At 59.6% G+C, this 19,111-nt stretch overlaps 1 protein-coding gene across 2 annotated transcripts in view; it reads left to right on the forward strand.

The window, feature by feature from the left end:
• RRBP1 (ribosome binding protein 1) overlaps positions 1-17,048 on the forward strand; it is a 75,207-nt gene extending 58,159 nt beyond the window's left edge. Inside the window, exons 9-25 of one of the 2 annotated variants that reach the window (XM_023731414.1) lie at positions 1,679-1,817; positions 3,610-3,779; positions 3,897-3,931; positions 6,777-6,867; positions 7,354-7,446; positions 9,482-9,574; positions 9,665-9,748; positions 9,835-9,924; positions 10,571-10,663; positions 11,176-11,247; positions 11,871-11,966; positions 12,518-12,601; positions 13,754-13,861; positions 14,618-14,701; positions 15,091-15,189; positions 15,608-15,751; positions 16,252-17,048. In XM_023731414.1, coding sequence (XP_023587182.1) covers positions 1,679-1,817; positions 3,610-3,779; positions 3,897-3,931; positions 6,777-6,867; positions 7,354-7,446; positions 9,482-9,574; positions 9,665-9,748; positions 9,835-9,924; positions 10,571-10,663; positions 11,176-11,247; positions 11,871-11,966; positions 12,518-12,601; positions 13,754-13,861; positions 14,618-14,701; positions 15,091-15,189; positions 15,608-15,751; positions 16,252-16,290 — 1,614 coding nt within the window. In that variant the 3' untranslated portion in view covers positions 16,291-17,048. The remainder of the gene's footprint in view (positions 1-1,678; positions 1,818-3,609; positions 3,780-3,896; positions 3,932-6,776; positions 6,868-7,353; positions 7,447-9,481; positions 9,575-9,664; positions 9,749-9,834; positions 9,925-10,570; positions 10,664-11,175; positions 11,248-11,870; positions 11,967-12,517; positions 12,602-13,753; positions 13,862-14,617; positions 14,702-15,090; positions 15,190-15,607; positions 15,752-16,251) is intronic. The other variant, XM_023731415.1, reaches the window with a different exon arrangement.
• Positions 17,049-19,111: the final 2,063 nt, after the last annotated feature.

Here is a 19,111-nt window from a genome sequence, read left to right on the forward strand (position 1 = left end):
AGGCCTGGTCCTGGGGTTGTCCGGTGTGGCTTTATACGGTCTGCTGGTCTCCGTAGCACAGTCCTGGCCCTGGGGTTGTCCGGTGTGGCTTTATACGGTCTGCTGGTCTACGTAGCACAGGCCTGGTCCTGGGGTTGTCCGGTGTGGCTTTATATGGTCCGCTGGTCCATGTAGCACAGGCCTTGTCCTGGGGTTGTCCAGTGTGGCTGGCTCGTGCTTGTCACGCTCTCCCAGACAGAGAATCATCATCTCCTTGTCCCAAGATGCATGCACTTGCCTTCCAGTAAAGGCTTCTTTTTTTAAGTTTCTGGTTCTAAATACAAGTGGGCTTTTGCTTTTTTGTTTGCTTGTTGATGGAACAGTGTTCTCATTAATGTCAGTAGTGGATGGAGAGATGCATGCAGTAGTTGGCTCCTTGGAGTCTGAGTGAAAGGAAGGAGAGAGAACAAGGAACAGCTGGTGGTTGTGTTTCCAGTTGCGGATGTCTCCACCCCATTTACTTCGTTGCTGTGGGGGGTGCTGGAGCTGGAGGGGGACACGGGTGCCTTTGGGGCGGCCATTACCCCATCCTTGTTTCCTTTCCCCTCTTGGAGTTTAAACTGGCGCTCTGCCACGTTGTAATGCAGAAAGCGTCACTCACCCTCAGGCTGCCCAGAATTTTCTGCTGTGCAGCACTCACCCCATGGCCTGGTGAGATATCCCTGGCCTCACAGCCCTGCCGTCCCAGCCCTACCTCTGCCACAGTGGCCTTCGGGGGCACAATCAACCAGGCGCAAGTCTGCACAGCCTGGTGGAGAGTGGTGCCCCCCGTCGGGTCGGGGGCCTATGTCTCTGTCATTTTCCTTGAGAAGCTGTTCCCCTAAAAGGGAGTAAAAGTTGGGGTGTGGGTAACAGCAGTGTGTTAAATGGGCTGAGAGGTGGCCTCTGTGGGTGTGTGTCCCATCTTACCCAGCCCTGCCCCAGACAAGCTTCCTACAGAAACAGTGAGAACTGAATCTGTTGGGGTGCTGGCCACAGTCTGAGGCTGGACCTGGCAGTGCTGCCCCGGAGCCCAGTGTTAGGTATACCAGGGTGCTCACTGGAGCCGGAGTTGAGACTGTCAAAGATCCAGGACAGCCACCCCCCCAGTGTGCCACCTCCACACGGCTTTGTGGCCATCACGAGAACAAGGCGACCTATTCATACTCGTGTGAAAGTGTCTTTGCAAAATAGTAGGCCGAACCATACCAAATTGCTACTTTTGTAGGCCAAAAATGGCTGACAACCGGCAGTTTCATGTGGTTCAATGTGATATTAAAAACCAAGTCAGAAAGCTGTCCACTTGGAATGATCTTAATTGTGGGCAGTGCCCGTGTGTGTCTAAACGGTAGCGCACAGGCAGGAGGACCCTGCCAGGCCCAGCCTTCCTGCTGGGAAAGGGACCGAGGGACTGCTGGGGAAACAAAAACGGGATTGCGGGTCCCTTGCCTCCACCTTCACTCATTGGAAGGGTGCTGACTGGGACCAAGTTTGCTGCAGACTCGAGTGTTAAAGAAGGACGTTCTCTCTTGAACAGACAAACCAAGAGCTCGCAGCTCTCCTGGGCATGGGGTGGCCATATGGAGCCTGTGCCCTGCTCAGTGGCAGAGCTGATGAGGCTGGCCCTCTGTGTCCTCACGGCTCGTCCCCTCCCCTGCAGGCATCACACAAGGACAGTGAGGAGGCCCTGCAGAAGCGCCTGGATGAGGTCAGCCGGGAGCTGTGCCGCTCCCAGACCAGCCATGCCAGCCTCCAGGCGGACGTGGAGAAGGCCCAGGAGCAGCAGCAGCAGATGGAGGGTGAGAGCATGCTTCTCGGGCGCCTCACTCTGGGCCCCATGGGTAGGCTGGTGCTGGGTCCGGGCACCACCCTGTCCCCAGAACCTGCTCCTGTGAGGGAGTTGGCGAGGAGGGAACTGAACCCTGTAGCCGAGGACTGGGTGTGGAGAAGTGGAAGGCGCCACCCCCTGAGACTCCCCACAAGCGCCCTCCACCCTCCAAGCCCTCGTGGCTGCTGGGTGAGCCAGGGTCAGTCTCCTGAGGCCATCACTGGCCGCTTAGTGCTGCATGCTTCGGCCTTCCTGGCTCTCCCGTCTCGATCTACTCGGAGGCCACACCAGGGTTTGGAAGGCCGTGGTCTTCCTGTGTGCACGGGCCTGCTTCATGATGGGGAGAGTGGGCGAAGACAGGCCAGTGACAGCTGCACGTCCAGTGTGCACCTGGATCCTGAGTGACTCGTGCTGGGCACAGTCACGGGCATCAAGGACTTGCAGGACGAAGCAGTGCGGCAGGGCCACCCTCTACAAGGGATACTGGCGTGGTCAGATAAACCTGCAACAACAGTGTCACATGGCGCTGTACCCCACACAGAATAGCCTACATGACCTAGAGCAGGGGTGACGACTGCTTCTGTGCAAAGCAGGCAGGCTGTATTTTTGGCTTCATGGGCCACACAGTGTCTTCACAAGTGCTCCCCTCTGCCACTGCAGTGCAGAAGCAGCCACACAATGTGGAAGCGGATGGGCCTGGCCCTGTTCCAGTAAAGCTCCGTTTACTAAAGCAGGCTGAGGGGCAGTTTGGCCCGCAGGGCGTAGTTGGCTGACCCCGGGTCCAGAGGGCCAGGTGTGGCTTTAGATTGGTGGTCAAAGAGGACTCACTGGGGCAGGAGGGGGTCTAAGCTGAGCTCTGGGTGACAGGACGAGCTAGCCCTGCAGTCACCAAGGACCAGGGGAGTAGGGGTGGCCGGTGCAGGGCCCTGAGATGATGACCTTGGTATGACTGCATGAGAGGGCCAGGTGGGCAGGCCTGGGAGTGGTGTGAGTGTGCCAGGAAGTGACCAGAGGGCTTGGGACAGTGGATGAGGCCATCTGATTGGCACTTCGGACACTGGCACTGTGTGGAGAGAGGACTGTAGGGCAGGTGTCACCAGGAGACTAGGGAGGAGCCCCTTGTCCAGGCCAAAGGGGGTGATGGGGCTTGGCCCAGGTGACCATGAGGTGTAAGTGGGGAGGAGGTGGGATGTGGAGCCAGCAGGCCTTGCCAGCAGCTCAGGCGGCGAGGGCATGCAGGGCGAGGGGCCTGGGCACTCAGGCCGAGCTGCCTAGTTAGTGTCACTGGGAGGGCAGGCCGGCTGCAGAGCCGTAAACATGGGATAACATTTAGAGCAACAGGACTGTCTGAGCTCACCTGGAAGGAGGGGAATCTGGACACTGCAAGGTTGGAGATGGGGAGCAGGAGCCAGCCAGAGAAAGCAGGGCCGGTGGGATCGGCAGGCAGTCACTCCCTGGAGAATTTCTGGTCCTGTCACTCCTGGCTTGGTGCGCACTGTGAGCAAGGTCTCCTGGAGAAAGAATCCTTAGAAACTTCAACTCAGATCCATTCTGTGGTTTTCCATAGGGGAGTAGAAGGCACTTCATTCTACCTGAATGGGTCCTGGAGTGTGGAGCCGGGGATGATAAGCCCAGTCAGAGGTGTATCCAACATCCCCAGCACACAAGCAGGCACAGGGAGCAGGGCGTGCAGCCCCGGCCTCTCTCTTGGTGTCTCTCACTGTCTCTGGTCTCCCTCTCTCATCTCCCTCCTCCTACGGCAGAGCTGTGCAGCAAGCTGCAGTCCTTAGAAGCTGAGGTGAAGAGCAAGTGTGAGGAGCTGGGCGGCCTCCAGGGGCAGCTCGTGGAGGCCAGGGCTGAGAACACGCAGCTCACTGAGAGGATCCGGTCCATCGAGGCCCTGCTGGAGGCCGGCCAGGCCCGCGACACCCAGGTCAGCTGGGCCTTCTCCAAGGTTGACAGGAGGAAAGGGAGGGCCCCATCCACGCCCCCCACCCACTGTATGGCACGGGGTGGTGAAGAGTGAGTGAGCTCTCTGTCTCTGTTCCAGGCCAGCCAAGCGGAGGCCGACCAGCAGCACGCCCGGTAAGTCTGGCGAGGCGAGGTCGCTTCATGCACGGCCATCAATGAGTGCCAGTCCCCCGGGGAAGGGCCTGTGTCAGAGGTCCCTTCTGTCTCCCTTCCTCCAGTGACAAGAGGGCAGGGTGGCCTGGCAGGAGTGAGGGCAGCCAGGACTCACCTGTAGGAGTGGAGGAAGGTGCCTTAGTGTGCTGAGGAGGTTGCAGTCCACTCGCTTTCAGTGGGGAAGGCTTGGCTGGTCATAAGGTTTCTACGTGTTTGTCAGGTAGGACTGAAGGCAAGGGATTTTAGGGACTTAGGTCAGTAAATCAAATAGGAAAGATTGTCACAAAACCCAGAATCAAGGACCTTGTATGTAGCCTACGCCTTTTGCTGGACCACAGATCTAGGACATGGCAGGGTTGTGTTCTGTATCCATGAGGTGACTGTCCTGTGGCCAGACCTTGCCCCCTCAGGGTCAGCAGGCCCCAGCTGGGTGTGGTCAGGGACTATTTCTCTGCCTGAGGGCTGGGGCCGGCACCTGGGCGGGGAACACAAGTCTGGCCAGAGTCCTTGGGATCGTTAACCAGGAGCAGGTGCCCATGAGGCCGAGAGTCCATAGAGCCAGCCCCGGGGGAGGAGGTGAGCTTGGGGGATGTCCTCCACCCTGTGCGGATGGCGGGACATGTCCCCGTTGTCCAGCTGACCCAGCTCCCTCGCCTTGGCAGCCACTGTGGTAAGTCACCTCGGCGCGCTTCTCATCCGGTGCAGCCCCACCTCAGTTCTGTTGTCTCCGGCATCTGGCCCTGGGCTTGGGGGCTGGGAGGGAAACCAGCCTCCCACAGGCCCAGCAGATCTCAGGGAAGACACAGCCCAGCCCCGCTGCTGGATTTCTGCCCCAAGCACACTTTTGTCCGGAGAGCTCGGGCTGACTTGGTTCCTAGTGGTGGTGGTTGTGGGGCAGGGACGTTGTGCTTGTTTGGATTTCTGCTCTTGTATTTTAAGACAAGATCTTAGGCCACACAGTGAGTTAGTGGCTCACTGAGTATCATCCTAAGAGGCGCAGTTTTACTCTTTTGCCTCATGCAGATGTGTCTGGTGAAATTTGGTTTTTATTTCCTTCCTAAACAAGTTTCTGAAAGTTGTGTCCAGGCTAGGTCATGCCTTCGGTTCTGGAGACTTGAAAGCTGGCCCCAGAAATTCTAGAATCAGGCCTCTGCTCCAGCCGCCTTGGCTCTCTTCTTCCTCAGGTTTTGTTCCCCTGGGGCCTGCTCTAGGGATTGCTGGCTGGAGACAGGTTGTTGCATATAATGGGGTGCGGGGGGCTTGGGGGAGCTTGGGTGCAAGTCGTGAGGTGGCACTCATGAGGGCTTACAGCAGGGCTTTGGGGGGCAAGATCTGTGGGTCCAAGACGAACAGCTGTCTTCCAGGCCAAGTGCAAGATGCATTTGGGGTCAAACTGAGGCTGTGTGGTGGCTTCGCCGACAGTGCCACGGCAGGGTCAGTGAGCCAGTGAGGCTTTCCGCAAAGCTTTGGCTGCGGCTTCCGATAGGAAATGCAACATGGATTCAACACACATAACTGAAGAGAGTTTTACAAGCCAAACTTACCTTTCCTACCTGTGATTCTGCTGTTTCCTTTGGTCTTGTTTTTCGCTTAAGAGAGGTGCTGGTACCCCACTAAACTGATTTCCTGACCCAATGATGTGTCACCACCTGCAGTTTAAAGACGTCAGATGGGTGGGTGGATGGGGGTGTACGTGTGGGCACATGCAGGCTGGCTGGCAGGGTGAGCAGCCAGAGCCTCGTGCCTCCCTGTGCTGATGGCACCCCCTCACCCTCTGCCTCACCCCACAGAGCATCCCGCCTCTGGGCCAGGGGTTTCTTTTCCGCACCTCAGAATGGCTCCGGCTGCTTTGATTCACATCAACACTGGCCAGCTCTGGACGTTAGATTTCATGTGTCCCTGGGGCCCTCCCCATCTAACATAGAAGGTGGGACACATTAAAGTGCCCGCTGGAAGCTTTTCCTCAGAAGAGCTGGTGCAGTTCTAATGTCACCCCCTCCCTTTCTGGATGAGGGTGGACCCACCCACAGGGCTTGGACCTGGAAAGAAACAGGAAGGTTAGGGCCAACATCTCGCTGGTCCCACGGTGCTGGGTTCCCCTCCGCTGGTCCTTCACACTCACACCCCAGGGGACTGAAAGGAGAGAGAAGCCCATGGGTCTTAGAAGAGCTTGGTTTTGGGCAGAGGATGGCCTGCCTTCCCACTGGTGAGAAGTTGGTGACCCAGGTGGCTGCTATGAGTCTCAAAGTGTGTGGGTGGCAGCGCTGTGATAAGTCCTAGCTTGCTGCAGAGGGGGGTCTTCTGAGGGTCAGCAGAGCCACAGAGAGAGGGCAGCCTACATGTCCTGTGGCGACGGGGCAGGACCAGGTCTAGTGGGTACAGCTCACCAGGTGGCAGGCTCAGTGCACGGGAGGAAAGAGCGTGTGGAAAGCACTGCTGCCCGGGGCGCATCTTGCACTACTCACCGGGGCCTCTTCAGCCCCTCCTGGTCCCAGCAGCCTCTGGGTTCTGCACCGCGGCCCCTGGCACTCAGGACTGATGTGCGGCTGGAGCGAGCTGCCTCTTGCTCGGCTTGTGCACTCCAGGTGGAACTGGGCTGCAGGCCCTAGGGGACGTGGTCTGGGGGTCGGGGGCCTGGTGCTGCTCCCTCTGCATGGGTGATCCTTGCTGGGTTGGGGCCTCGGGCCAGGGGAGGAACCATGGGCAGAGGAAGGGGAACACCTGAGATAGAGAAGCTGGGCAGGGGCCGGGGGGGCAGGGTGTGAGGCCTCAGGACCAGGGCAGTGAACCCACTGTTTCCCATCAGCCTCCAGGAGCTGGAGTCCCAAGTGTCGTTGCTGGAAAAGGAGGCCACTGAGCTCAGAGAAACTGTGGAACAGCAGAAGGTGAAGAACAACGTGAGTGTCCGGGACGGGCTCCTGCAGAGGGCGTCTGGCGGGAAGGGACTAGGCAGAGGCTGGGGGCAGGAGGGAACAGCCCAAAGAACCTTTTCTCTGAAACCTGCCCCAAACTAGTCAGGAAGGGCGCTTTGCCGGCCGAGCGGGTCCACTTGGCCCTGGTGGCCCCAGCAGGGCTGAGGTCCAGGGGACAGGCTGACCTCCTCCCCCTGCCTCGCCCTGCAGTCTCTCTGAGGGGCTTGCCTCTTCACACCGTGTGCCCTGACTGCCTCGTGTCGGGTGGGGCTGCCATGGCCTGGTGTGAGGTGCTGCTTGGGAGAGGCCACAAGCTGATGGGATGGGCCAAGGGAGAGGGCATTTTGTCCCTTAGCATCGGGTCTGCTTTGGGGTTCCGAATGGGTCAGGCAGTGCCCAGTTGGGGTGCAGCTTGTGGGACCATGTAGCCCATGTGGCCGCTGATGCTCCCCACACCTGCCCTTCCCCCAGGAGCTCCGGGAGAAGAACTGGAAGGCTATGGAGGCAGTGTCTGCGGCCGAGAGGGCCTGTGAGGAGAAGCTGTGCTCCCTGACCCAGGCCAAGGTCAGCCATCCTGCTCAATCCCCAGACATACCTGCTCTGACATCTCAGAGCAGTCCGTCGACGGAGTGGGGGTGACTGGCACCCAGAGCAACCCTGGGACTCCTGCGTGCCCTCCTCCTTGATTCCTTCCCTCCCTCCTTCCCTCCTTTCCTTCCACTTTTCCTTACCATGAGGCCGGAGGATGCACACTGGATTGCAGTTGCTCCGCTGGCCTCTGCCACCAGGGAGCAGAGTTGCACGCGGCCTCTGGGCAGAGGGCCCCCTGCTGCCTGACGTTTGAGTGAGTCCTTGATTGGGCTGTTATCATCGCTTTGCTCCCGTGGTGTCTTGTCTGAGCGGTCCTGCTGCTTTCTCAGGCCCTCTAGAGTCATGCAGGCTCAGCCCAGTGTGTTCTGTGATTTATCTTTAAAATAAGTCACAGAAGAAGACATTTTTCCTAGGGAGCCCTCAGGAGTCAGTGCCACATTAGCCTGAGGTGCGGGGAGGTCTCCGTTCCTTAGGGTGTCCACATTGCCCTGGAGCCTCGGTAGGGGCCAGTGCTGAGGCTTGGGTGGGGACATGGCCTGCACAGTCCTCTGGAAGGCACTGCTCCAGCCTCCCAAGCAGCGGCTTCAAGACCCAAGCAGGTGGCCAGCTGAGCCGTGCTGGGACTTCTGGCCCTGGGAGCCTCGCCCGCTGGTCTCCGTCCCTTGTAGAATGCCCCTGGCAGCCAGCCCCATCCCCCCAGCCTCGCTCTTACAGAATGTCTGGGTCCCCAAGGCATGAGCCTTGTGGTGATCTTAATGAACACTCCCAGGAAGCGGGAGAGTTTCATCAGATGAGGACCCCAAGATGAAGCAGGGTGGAGGACTGGCCTCAGATCAGAGCTGCTAGAAGCTTGGGCTGTGAGCCCTAGGAGGACCTCATGGATGTTCTGGCCTTTCTGTGGCACACAAAGAAGCTGTGACTGGAGTCATCACCTGCCTTGTTCACAGTCACGCAGCCATACAGACAGGAGCTGGCCTCAGGGTCTTCCAGCTCTTGCCTTTGACTCTCACAAGGTCACGGTCCCTGGGCACTGTCTGGACGACCAGGCATGTTAGGGCACTTCGCAGACGGGAGTCCAGAACATGTGTGTGCGGTGGCCATGCTGGGTGTTGTCTGTCGCCTGTTCTCCATAGCGCTGGGTCCAGAACGCCATCACCTCCAGCAGCTCTGCCCCGTTAGAGTTCCTAGTCCCGCTCACAGACATGGTCGGGTCATGGCTGTGGATGCAGCAGCTTTGGCCTGCAAGAGACAGGTTGTTCAAAAACACCCTAGCCAGAACCCTCGGTGGCCTCCCCAGTGCCAGCCTGGCTCTGGGCCTTGCTGTGTAGCTTGGTCGGTCATTCTTTTTCTCCTGTTTGTGCTGGGTAGGAGCTGCCAGCACTTCTCAGGAGGACTGCTGGGCTCCAGTGCCAGGGTGATCCCCGGGCCCCAGACAAAGTCCCTGAGCCTCACTTAGCCAGTTTTGCCATCTACAAAGTGGAAATGTTGATCCTCTCCCGGGTCGCTGGAGAGAAACCTCTGAGGCTGGTGGCTGCTGGCAGACACGCCTCTTCTCTACCTTTACAACCACCCCCACCTCAACTCTGCTTTCCAGTGTTTGGGGCCTCCTGACTGCCCCCCACCTCCTTCCCACCCGTTCCTCTTGCCCAGTCTTGGATCCTGCCTGCCTCCACACACACATGCACACACACTTGGAAAATGAGCACGAACTGAGCCTGAGCAGCTGAGCAGGCGGAGGTGTCCCTGCCATCAGGGGCTGCCGCGTTACCCTCAAGAGAGCTTGGTCTGTTGAGGGGTGCCGAGCACGGGCTGGTGTTAAACACCCTGCTCTGCCCACAAGCCACCTTGTTGTCTCCTCTGTGTTTGGCTCCTGTTTTGCTGGAAACACTGAGGCCATGGTCTTCCTGGAGGAAGACAAAGGCACAGATACACACCCCTCGGGTGTCCTCACTACACTCCCCAGTTGTCCCCCTCGCCGCGCTCAGCGCCTGTCCCCTTCTGCCCACAGGAGGAGTCCGAGCAGCAGCTCCGCCTGATTGAGACGCAGACCAGAGAGGCCTTGCTGTCCCTCCTGCCGGAGCTCTCTGACATATCGCACCAGGTAAGAGAGGAAGACTCCACCCCCACCCCCGTGCACCCCAAACCTTCACAGGCAGCACCACCAGGCCCTACCTCCCCTCTTCTGTTGCAGAATTACACCGAGTGGCTGCAGGAGCTCCAGGAGAAAGGCTCCGAACTGCGGAAGCAGCCGCCGGCGCCCACGGAGCCTTCGCCGGTGAGCAGGTGGGGGGCCCCAGTCCCCTCACCGCAGCCAGGAGAACGCCTGGTGGGGCTAACAGACCTGCTCTTCCTTCTGCCCAGGACCCGGCGTCCAGGCTGCAGGAGGCGGAGGAAGCCCAGAGCACCTTGCAGGCCGAGTGTGACCAGTACCGCACCATCCTGGCCGAGACGGTGAGCAGGGCAGCTGGGGCTGTGGGGAGGGGACGTTCGGGACCCAGTAGGTGGAGGCAGCGGAGGGCAGGTCTCCCCCTCTCTGGGTCCCATTTCTTCAGCTGAGTGATGAGGGGTGGGTCAAGGCTCTCCAAGGCGAGGCCTCCATGGCCACTAAGCTGTGGAGGGAGATGAGTCAAGGTTTGGGGCTGGCCTGGGGAGGAGACGCTTGGTTGGAAGGAGTTAATCGCTCCTGGGAGGAAGTTATGAGTGTTTGGCTGACTGCTGGACAGAACCCTGTCCCGTGACCCCAAGAGCAAGCGAGGCCAGCCCTCCCAAACCCTGGCCACCCTTCCTGCGGGCCTCATTCTAGAGGCATAGCCTAGCGGTTACAGGAGTCCTGCTGGCTTCATTCAGTCACATACCCATATAGTCCCTGAAGCCAGCATGGCACACAGGCCACAGCACCCTCCCCACCCCCCCCACCCCCTACTGTTGGACTGTGGCCACATTTGATCTCATGTAACTGGCAGCCGTGGGGTCCCCACAGAGGAGGTGGCAGGGTGGGGACTGAGTGGGCTGGGCATGGGAGGGAGCAGGCTGGCACCTCCAGGCCCTGGCCAACGGCCCTCTCTTGGTGCCCGCCTCACGCCCCGGCCGTCTGCAGGAGGGCATGCTCAAGGACCTGCAGAAGAGCGTCGAAGAGGAGGAGCAAGTGTGGAAAGCCAGAGTCAGCACCATGGAGGAGGAGCTGCAGAAGGTATGGCAGCTGCTCAGGTCCTTGGCACCCCGAGCACCCCTCCGACCCCCAGCCCGGGCCCTCAGCACCCGGAGCACCCCCCACCCCCAGCCCAGGCCCAGCGATCCATGCGTCACGCTGGGGCACAGGGGGCGTGTCTTCCACCCTTTCCCTAAGAGCTCAAGTATAACTCGGTGAGACAGACAGCTGGGCCCACACGCCCTGCAATCCAGGGGAAGCATGCAGCACCACCCAGGTCACTTGTGAGGTGTGGGGCCCGGTGGTGAGTTTCTATGATCCACATGAAGGGTGGCTGCAGGGTGACAGCTGAGCTGTCCTCGGCCTGGCTCCCAGTCTCATACTTGTCCACATCCACGGAAGGCCATGGAGGCCAGGTGGGTACAAGGTGGCCATGGCTGGGGGAGAAGGAGGCCGGCTCTCCTGCTGTGTGCCTGAGTCCTGAGCCCAGAGCAGCCTCTGAAGAGACGCCGTGGCCCTCCTGGCTGACTTTTCGTGGACCCTCTCGCTTCCAGTCCCGTGTCACAGTGAAGCATCTCGAAGAGATCGTAGAGCGGCTGAGAGGAGAGCTGGAGAGTTCTGACCAGGTGCGTGCAGGGCTCCGCTCAGCTGCCTCTTCTGTCCCTGGAGTCCCTGAAACATGCCTTGTTCCAGAGCCGTTTACTTCCCTTTATGGGCCCCTTAGGATGAGGCTGTTATCCACCAGACCAGGTGACCCTATCTGGCCTGTTTCTCCTCAGTGAGAGGCTCATATCACTTCAGCCTGGCCTGAGACACACCATGGGCCCACACAGATCACCTGGGCCTGGCTGGCCAGGGTGGGCCCCACCTCACACACGGTGGTTGCTGTCTGTGCTGTCTGAGTGTGGAAGGGGCTCAGACCCCACCCTGCCATGTTCAGACTCTGCAGTCAGCTCTGACCTTGAAGGAGGAGGATCTTCCCTCACCAAGATCTGAGGACGTAGCAGCCTGGGCAGTGCTTATGTTCTGGGTATCATTGGCATTAAGGGGTCTCTTGGCATGACTGCTTTCTTGTTGGCCTCAGTTTCCCCAGTAGCCAGTGGGCCTCCTCCCAGGCCTTGCTTATCCCAGGGCCAGGCTAGACTTGACACCCCCCTCACCCTGTTCCCTGGGGTTTAGTGCCCTGCTAGCTACATAGAAGGTGCAGATGTGTATGCGTGTGCATGTGGGCTTGTGTGTGTCTCTCCAGGTGCGGGAGCACACCTCACATTTGGAGGCAGAACTGGAAAAGCACATGGCAGCAGCCAGCGCCGAGTGCCAGAGCTATGCCAAGGAGGTGGCAGGGGTGAGTGTGCCCACCTAAGCCCCGTGGTCTGCGCAGACCCCCAGCCCAGTGAGCCCTGGCTTGGGGCTGTCGGAGCGGAGCAGGGGGTGTACTGGGGCTGACCTCAAAGACGCAGCCTTGCACCGAGAGAAACACTCCATGTGTCCTTAGCGGGACACTTCTGGCTCAGTGACACCATGTCTGGGGGGTATGGATTTAAATCAGTGATATTTTTCTTACTGCTTAGAAGCAGAAAGCACAAACTTGAAGCCCCCAGTGTTGGTTTAACCTGTTCTCTTTGTCCCGCATAGGCCTTTAAAGATCTTGAATTAGATGCCAAATATTTAGATGCAGGAGACAGTCTGTAACCATTTTGTGAAGGCCTGGGACGAGACGCGTGCAGTGAATGCTGCCCGTCCCGGGTCTTCACGCAGCCAGCGCAGCTTGGAGCCCTGTCCTGCAGTAGTTCCCAGGGTCTTGGTGAAGTGGACGCACTGGCCAGTGCTGACTCAGTAACTGGCTTCTTTCTTCTCTCCCTTTTCCCCATCACCTGGCTCTGTTTTCTCCCCAAGTTGAGGCAACTCTTGTTAGAATCTCAGTCTCAGCTGGACACAGCCAAGAGCGAAGCCCAGAAGCAAAGTGACGAGCTCGCCCTGGTAGGTGCAGCTGTCCACTGTGGGGCAGGTGGGGTGTGGGGGTGTACATGTGTGTGTCTGCGTGTAGTTCGTCTTCGAGGTGAAGCCACTTGGCAGAACGGGTGTGTGTGTCCATGTGCAGTCTTGGGGGGTCTCCTTGCATGTTTGCCAGGCACTCTGAGCTGGTCTTGTCACCACTGGGACCTGGGTGGTCACGCTTGATTTCCCATGCCGCTGCAGTGTGGTCCCTATCCAAGCAGTGTGCGCTCAGGGCTGGGAGTCTGGGGATGTGTACTTCCTGTGGGCCAGGGCGTCCCTTGGGGAGGCCAGGGGCCTTCGCCCTCCTGGAACTCTGGCTTTTTCTCACTGAAGCTACAGCTAAACCCAGTCTGGTCACGCCTGGGCTGTGTGTGCAAGGCCTGCCCTGGACGATCCCAGCCCACCTGGAGGAGCTTCCTGCCCAGCCATGGTGTCTGACCCCAGGCCCCAGCTCCTGGCAGAGTTTAGCCCCAGCCTCACAGGGCAGTGGGGAGGCAGTGGGGCCTCACTGACCCAGTGCTAGTCCAGGGTGGGGCTTCAGGGCACGGACCTCTTCTCTTATCTTGCATAGGCCTTTAAAAATCTTGAATTAGTCACCAAATATTTAGAAATTGGGAGATTTTGGATAGAAGTGCACATCTCTGGTTTTGTGAGAAGATCCCACAGGACCATGCTCCCAACGCTCATGGGTGGGCCTCCCCAGGGACCACCACATTCAGACCCCTGCTGCCCCAGTGCACTGGCATGGCAGGTGGGGACGGGAGGTGGGTCACAGTTACCAAGCCAGGCCCCCTGGGAGCCACCTGTGTGGGCAGCAGCAGCCATCCCAAGCAAGGTCCTGCCAGTGAGGTGGGTGGGTGGTAGCAGCTATCCCAAGTGGGATCCTGTCGGTGAGGTGGGTGGGCGGCAGCAGCCGTCCCAAGTGAGGTCCTGCCAGCAAGGTGGGTGGGTGGCAGCAGCTATCCCGAGTGGGATCCTGCCGGCGAGGTGGGTGGGCAGCAGCAGCCTTCCCGAGCAGGGTCCTGTGTGGCGAGGTGGGTGGGCGGCAGCAGCCATCCCGAGTGGGATCCTGCCCGCGAGGTGGGTGGGTGGCAGCAGCCGTGTCTTTGCACCAACGCGCCCTCCCTGTTTCAGGTCAGGCAGCAGTTGAGTGAGATGAAGAGCCACGTAGAGGATGGTGAAGTAGCGGGGTTCCTGGCTGCCCCCCCAGAGACCCCCCCAGCTGAGCAGGAACCCATCGAGGTTAGGGCGGTGAGCCGTCCCAGACATCTGTCACTAACCACCTGTGGGGCTCCCCCCACCTAAGTGGGGTGCAGGCTCAGGGTCTCCCTTCTCACTAATCACGGGGGCTCTGCCTGTCTTTGCCCGCCCCCCACACCCAGTTTTGCCCAGGTGCATAGAGAGGGCCCACCTAGGTCTGAGGACTCACAGAGAGGGGCTGGGGAGTGGCTGGCTGCGGCAGAGAGTCTGGGAGGGGGGAGGGCTCTGCCTGATTCCGGTCTGTGTCCTGTGGGCAGGTATGGGTGACCTTTGTTCCAGGGACATTGCAGGGAGTGGGAGCATTCAGCCACAGAAGGGACTCAATTCCCACTGCAGCCCTTGGTGGCTGCCCCCGAGGCCCCTGGCTAGGAAGCAGGGGCTGTCACCAAGTAGTGGCATGGCTGCAGGTGGAGCTGCTGTGGGATAGGGCCTGTTGGTGGCTCTGAGGTGTCCTTGCCATGTGGGTCTTGCTGAAGGTGCCTGAGGTCAGCATCTCTTTCAGCCATGCTAGCCTGTCTACACGGGGTGAAGTGCTGTCTCCCCAGAGGCTGAGCACTGGAGCACTTGGCCGGCTGCTGTGGGCAGACAGAAGCCTTGCTGGCCGGCGAGAGGCAGGGCAGGCTGAAGGAGCGCTAGACACAGCTAGAAGGCCAGGCCAGGTCTCAGCCCGCCTGGGAGTCCTGGGCTCCAAGAGGGCCCTTCAAGCAGGTTCCCAATGTCTGTGCTGTTTCCACGCAGCTGAAAATGCAGCTGGAGCGGACAGAGGCCATCCTGGAGGGCGAGCAGACACAGCGGCAGAAGCTCACGGCTGAGTTTGAGGAGGTCAGGCCCTGTGTGGCAGCTCTGAGCTCCCTTTGCTTGTCCAGGGAGGGCGGCCTCCCTGTCCTTCTCCTGCCTACCAGCCACTGTGGTGCTGTCAGGCCTTGGGCACACCAGGGACCCAAGGGATGGACAGGTGCAGGGGGAGGGTGGGGTGTGGGGTGAAGGGGCGTGGTTGGAGCACAACCGCCTCCCCTGGGGGCAGTTCCCGAGTCCTTGGTACACGTGGGTCTTGCTAAAGGTGCCCAGCCACAGGTGGGAGTTGGAATGCCCCCCTTTCCAGCAGGGCTTGGGGTAGGGGGGTCTGCTTGCAGGTTGGGTTGTGAGGTGTCCCTACCCGAGGCCCTGCTCCCCTCACCTCTTTTCCCCTCACCCCTTCTCTCTCTCACAAGGCTCAGAACGCTGCATGCCGGTTACAGGAAGAGTTGGAGAGACTCCGCACTGCCAGTCCCCTGGGGTCTTCGGATGCGCAGGAGGCTGCGCAACTGAAGGTGGGGTGGGGGCACCCCAGGGGCTGGGCCTGGGGCGGAGTCTGAGGTCTGATCTGCCCAGGGCTCTGGCCGCTCCCACCTCTGAGAGGGTCACGCGGAGGGTGCCGACCCCACCTGAGACTGCCCTGGGCACCAGCTTCCAGGTGCTCCTGCCCAGAGGGGAGTGGGGAGGAGCTGGTCTTGAGGCCCCTCCCACAGGTCTGGCCCTTAGTTGCAGGGGCCGGGGGACCGAGTCTGCAGGGTCAGTCATAGCAGCCTCTAGGCAAATGTGGCAATTTAAAGTAAATAAAACAAGTCACACTCGCCACGTTTCAGGTGCTCAGGAGACGTGTCTGGTGGCTCCCCCACTGGCCACCACAGGTTAGAGTGGCCCTGTGGGTTAGGGTTAGGCTGACCCCCTCCAATCCTCTGACCACAGGAGAGACTAGAGAAAGAGAAGAAGCTCACAAGTGACCTGGGCCAGGCAGCCACCAAGCTGCAGGAGCTTCTGAAGACGACCCAGGAGCAGCTGGCCAAGGAGAAGGACACAGCGAAGAAGCTGCAGGAGCAGCTGGACAAAGCAGTGAGTGCCGCCCAGCCAGGGCCACCGCCGCAGGGGGCAGTGCCCACACAGCAGGGGGTGGGTCAGCTGCTGGGAGGGAGAGCCAGGGCAGGCAGGAGGGCATCAGGCCCTGCCGAGACACCCCTCACCCCCGTGGTTCCTCTCTTGGTGGGAAGTGGGCCTCTGACCCATACTGCCTGCCCCAGTGTGCGTGGGCCCCTGCCAGTGCCCCTGCCCCCGCCCAGCTCCCATGGCCTGCGGGACCGAGAGTTCCACCCAGCCCCCCCTCCTCTCGCCTGCATCCGCAGGCTCTCCTCCAGCCCCAGGGGTCAGCTCTGTTTTCTCAGACATCCGTGCTGAGCTCCATGAAGAGACTGGAGTGGTCTGGGGGTGTTAATCCAGTGAGGGGAGGTGTGGGTAGAGCACCCCCAGTGTGCAGGGTCACCAGCCTGGGTCTGGGGTGGTGGCTATCTCCTGTTCCTTGGCCCAGCCTCTACCTCACTCTGCCCTTCTGTCCACAGGGGAACGGTAGCAGCTCAAAGGAGGGCAGTTCGGTCTGAGTCTCCTCTGTGGAAAAAGAAGTTACTGTTTAACTTACCAAAATGCCTTACACATTCCTTACAAAGAAACCAACCAACCAACACAGCGTTATCCAGGCCCGACTTCTGGTAACTCCGAGAGAGAAGCCATTGGAGACGAGAGTCTCAGAACCACAGAAATAAATCTTCCAGACCCCCAGTTTGTAAAAGAACCTTTGTAACATTTGATAAACACTATTCCCTGGACCAGCCCTGGACCACCACCGAGCAGATGCCAAAGCCCATAATCCACCTCTTCGAACAGAACCCACGGTGTGCTGGGGAGGCCGGGCTGGCTGGCTGTGTGTCAGTCAGTGCAATGTTGTCTTTTCTCAGTGGGGGGGAGGGGGAGGGGGGCGGAGTGGAGAGTTCTCAGAGGCTGTGGCAAAGCCTGGAGGGGTCCGGCCCAGCCACGCCTCAGCCCAGAAGAAGTTAGCAACCAGAACCGATGTGTGACCTCCTGGATGTTAATGCCATTAAAGCCCGTGCTGTCACCGGCCCCACAGTCTGTGTCTTCTGCGGGGCTCCCCCACCAGGTTATTGGACCAGGGATAAGGAACCAAGAGGGTTCCCTCGTGGGAGAGAGCAAGTGTGGGTCAGTTTGGGGGAAGCCTGGGGATCAGCAGCTCTTGTCTAGAGTGCGAGTCAAACTTTGCTTCCTGGTCCCCCAGAGCTGCTCCTCGCTGGCCCACCCAGGGCTCCGCCTGCCTTCTCCCTCCTGCAGGAGAATGAGCACTCTGAAACACCTAGGGACAGACATGCTCTGCCTGCAGTCCCTGCCTGTGAGAGTATAGGGGTGCTGTGAGCAGGACTGTGGGTGGCCTGGGCTGCTGTGGGGTGTGAGTTCTGGGAAGGAACATGGGGTGTCTGTCCTGGCCGGGCCGGGACAAACATCCTTGCCTCAGGAGGGGCAGTCCAGGGCCGAAGCAGACCCCAAGTGTACTAGGTGGCCCAAGGCAGCCTTGTTCAAGAGAGCCCTGGGCCAAGAAGTGTGTTAGATGGGGTCTTTGCGTGTCAGCAACAGAAGCCTGGAGCTTAGCAGAAAGGGGATTTGGAGGCGGGCAGCTGGCAGCTCTGAGCCACAGGAGGCTTGAGCAGATCCAGGGATGTGGCAGCTCCAGGTGTCTTGGTGGTAGGAACATCCCATCTCGGTCAGGGGCCACCATCAGAGTTCATCAGCCCCAGCCAACTGCTATTCCCTCTTACCTTCCTTCCAAGACTTCAAGTCTTGGGAAGACTTGAGCTTGGCTGGGAGAAGACAGGGCACTTTGATGGCAGGTCCAGCAAGACAACATTTAGAAGGGAAGGTGGTGGCCTCGGGAGGAGGCAGCCAGAGAACCAGGGTCTCCACAACCAAAGAAGGTTCTAGGCCTCTAACCTGCTCTGTCACCTTTGCATCTCCACAACCCTCTAGGTGGTGGGTTTGACCTCTCTGCAGGGGGGGCGGGGGGGTTGTCATGGGAACTCGATCTCAGGAAATATTACAGTGGCACCTACATCCTCTTGCTTTTACTGAGGATCTGCCCAGTGTAGGCACCAGGGCTTCAAACTGCACGGCTCTTCCAGGAGCGCCTGGTCCAGTGACCACCCACCATGCTGTGGCTATATTGTGTGACAGCTGGATAGTCTGGCTTCCCAGAGAAGAGCTTTGAGTTAAGGCTAAAAAGATGAGGTGTGTGTCAAGTGGGGGAGGGGGAGGGAGAAGGGTCCAGGCAGAGCAGCAGTGGGTGCAGAGGTGTCCAAGGCATGATGGGGTCTGGAGGACAGTTGTTGATAGGGCAGTGGAGGGAAGGCAGGCTGAAAGCGTTCTGGAGCCAGCTTATGAAGGGCTGCGGATCTCAGAGGTAAGACAGTAGCAGCCACAGTGGGCAGGGAGACAATCCTCCCCATTCTAGACCTCTCTGGAGGGGCTGACATGGAGGGCCCACAGGTCTTGGGACATTGCTACCATGTTTCTGACCTGGAGACCAAGGAGGAAGATGGCACACTGTTCAGGACTCTTTGGGAGGTAAAGTTCATCCCACCCTGCATTGAATCCATGAAGTAAAAGTACAGGCTGGTTCTCAAACCCACCTCTGACCTCACCTGGCTGGCCAGCGCTGGAGGGAAAGTTCCTTTTTTTGGTGTACAGGTCTGGCCCTGGAGCCCTGGTGGTGCAGTAGTTAAGAGTTTGGCTGCTGACCAAAAGGTCAGCAGCTTGAATCCACCTGTTGCTCCAGAAACCCTATGGGGCAGTTGTGCTCTGTCCTATAGGGTCGCTATGAGTAGGAATCGACTTGACAGCAGTGGGTTAGGTTTGCGTGGGGTCTGGCTGTAGCAGCCACTGAGCTGCGCAAGCGTGGCCACTCCTGCACGTGTGTGCCCTGTGTATGTGGAGCAGGGGCTCAGGGCTAGAGCACAGTCCTCAGTGGGGAAGACAACGCATCCTCCTGCATGGGTGGCCCTACGCACAGCCAGCGGCTGGGCCCAGGTAGTGGGGTCTCAGAGTGGGCCCCTGGACCTGGGTTTCCAGCCAGCCTCCCTCCCCAGTCACTGCAGAACTAAGGGCTCATAGATGCCCTCAGAGGGCACAGAAGAAGGGGGAGGCAAGGTGAGAACTAGTGAGCAAACGGGGGAGACCTCGGGAAAGAAAGGGCAGGGGCCCTGGGGGGTGCTAAGTTGGTACTTTTGGGTTCTTCCAGCTGATGGCTGGCCACCGGGCCCCGGCTACAGCCCTACTCCCTCCAGACCACCTGGTGGGGGCTGGCGTCTACCTGTGGGGAGGAGGGGGAAGTGAAGGCAGGCAGGTATGGGCCCCCCCCCC

The sequence above is a fragment of the Trichechus manatus genome, unplaced genomic scaffold, assembly GCF_000243295.1.
Source record: "Trichechus manatus latirostris isolate Lorelei unplaced genomic scaffold, TriManLat1.0 scaffold00042, whole genome shotgun sequence".
NCBI lineage: Eukaryota > Metazoa > Chordata > Mammalia > Sirenia > Trichechidae > Trichechus > Trichechus manatus.